At 33.9% G+C, this 304-nt stretch overlaps 1 protein-coding gene across 1 annotated transcript in view; it reads right to left on the bottom strand.

Moving 5' to 3' along the window:
• Window positions 1–304, bottom strand: part of LOC125503095 — a gene marked incomplete at its 3' end in the record, with an annotated part of 1,986 nt that overhangs the window by 449 nt on the left and 1,233 nt on the right. Inside the window, 1 exon segment of the mRNA XM_048662925.1 lies at window positions 1–304. Coding sequence (XP_048518882.1) covers window positions 1–304 — 304 coding nt within the window.

Raw genomic sequence — 304 nt, 5'->3', positions numbered from 1 at the left:
ATTCACATTTAACTCTAAAAAGGCTTTGCAATTGTAGACCGTATGTTCTTTGTTGCAAAACGAACATCTAGGACTATTGGAAGCTACAAAGGAATGTCTTTTTCCTTTTGATAGAATATTTGAAGGATTATTCATGAAAAGCGTCTCTAGAAGTTTGGACTTTTCTTGTAAAAAGGCTGTAAACACTTTAAGGTTACTAACATTTAGCTTGGAATACTCAATTTCCCATTCTTTGCGGGTTACACTATCTAATTTTAATGAAATAATGTGAATAACAAGAGCATCCCAGGAATCGATTGGCTGC

Source organism: Dendroctonus ponderosae, unplaced genomic scaffold (genome assembly GCF_020466585.1).
Source record: "Dendroctonus ponderosae isolate FM_Combo_2020 unplaced genomic scaffold, Dpon_F_20191213v2 Dpon_F_20191213_12, whole genome shotgun sequence".
NCBI lineage: Eukaryota > Metazoa > Arthropoda > Insecta > Coleoptera > Curculionidae > Dendroctonus > Dendroctonus ponderosae.
Note: the sequence above shows the minus strand (reverse complement) of the source record. Positions and strands in the feature narration are given on the sequence as shown.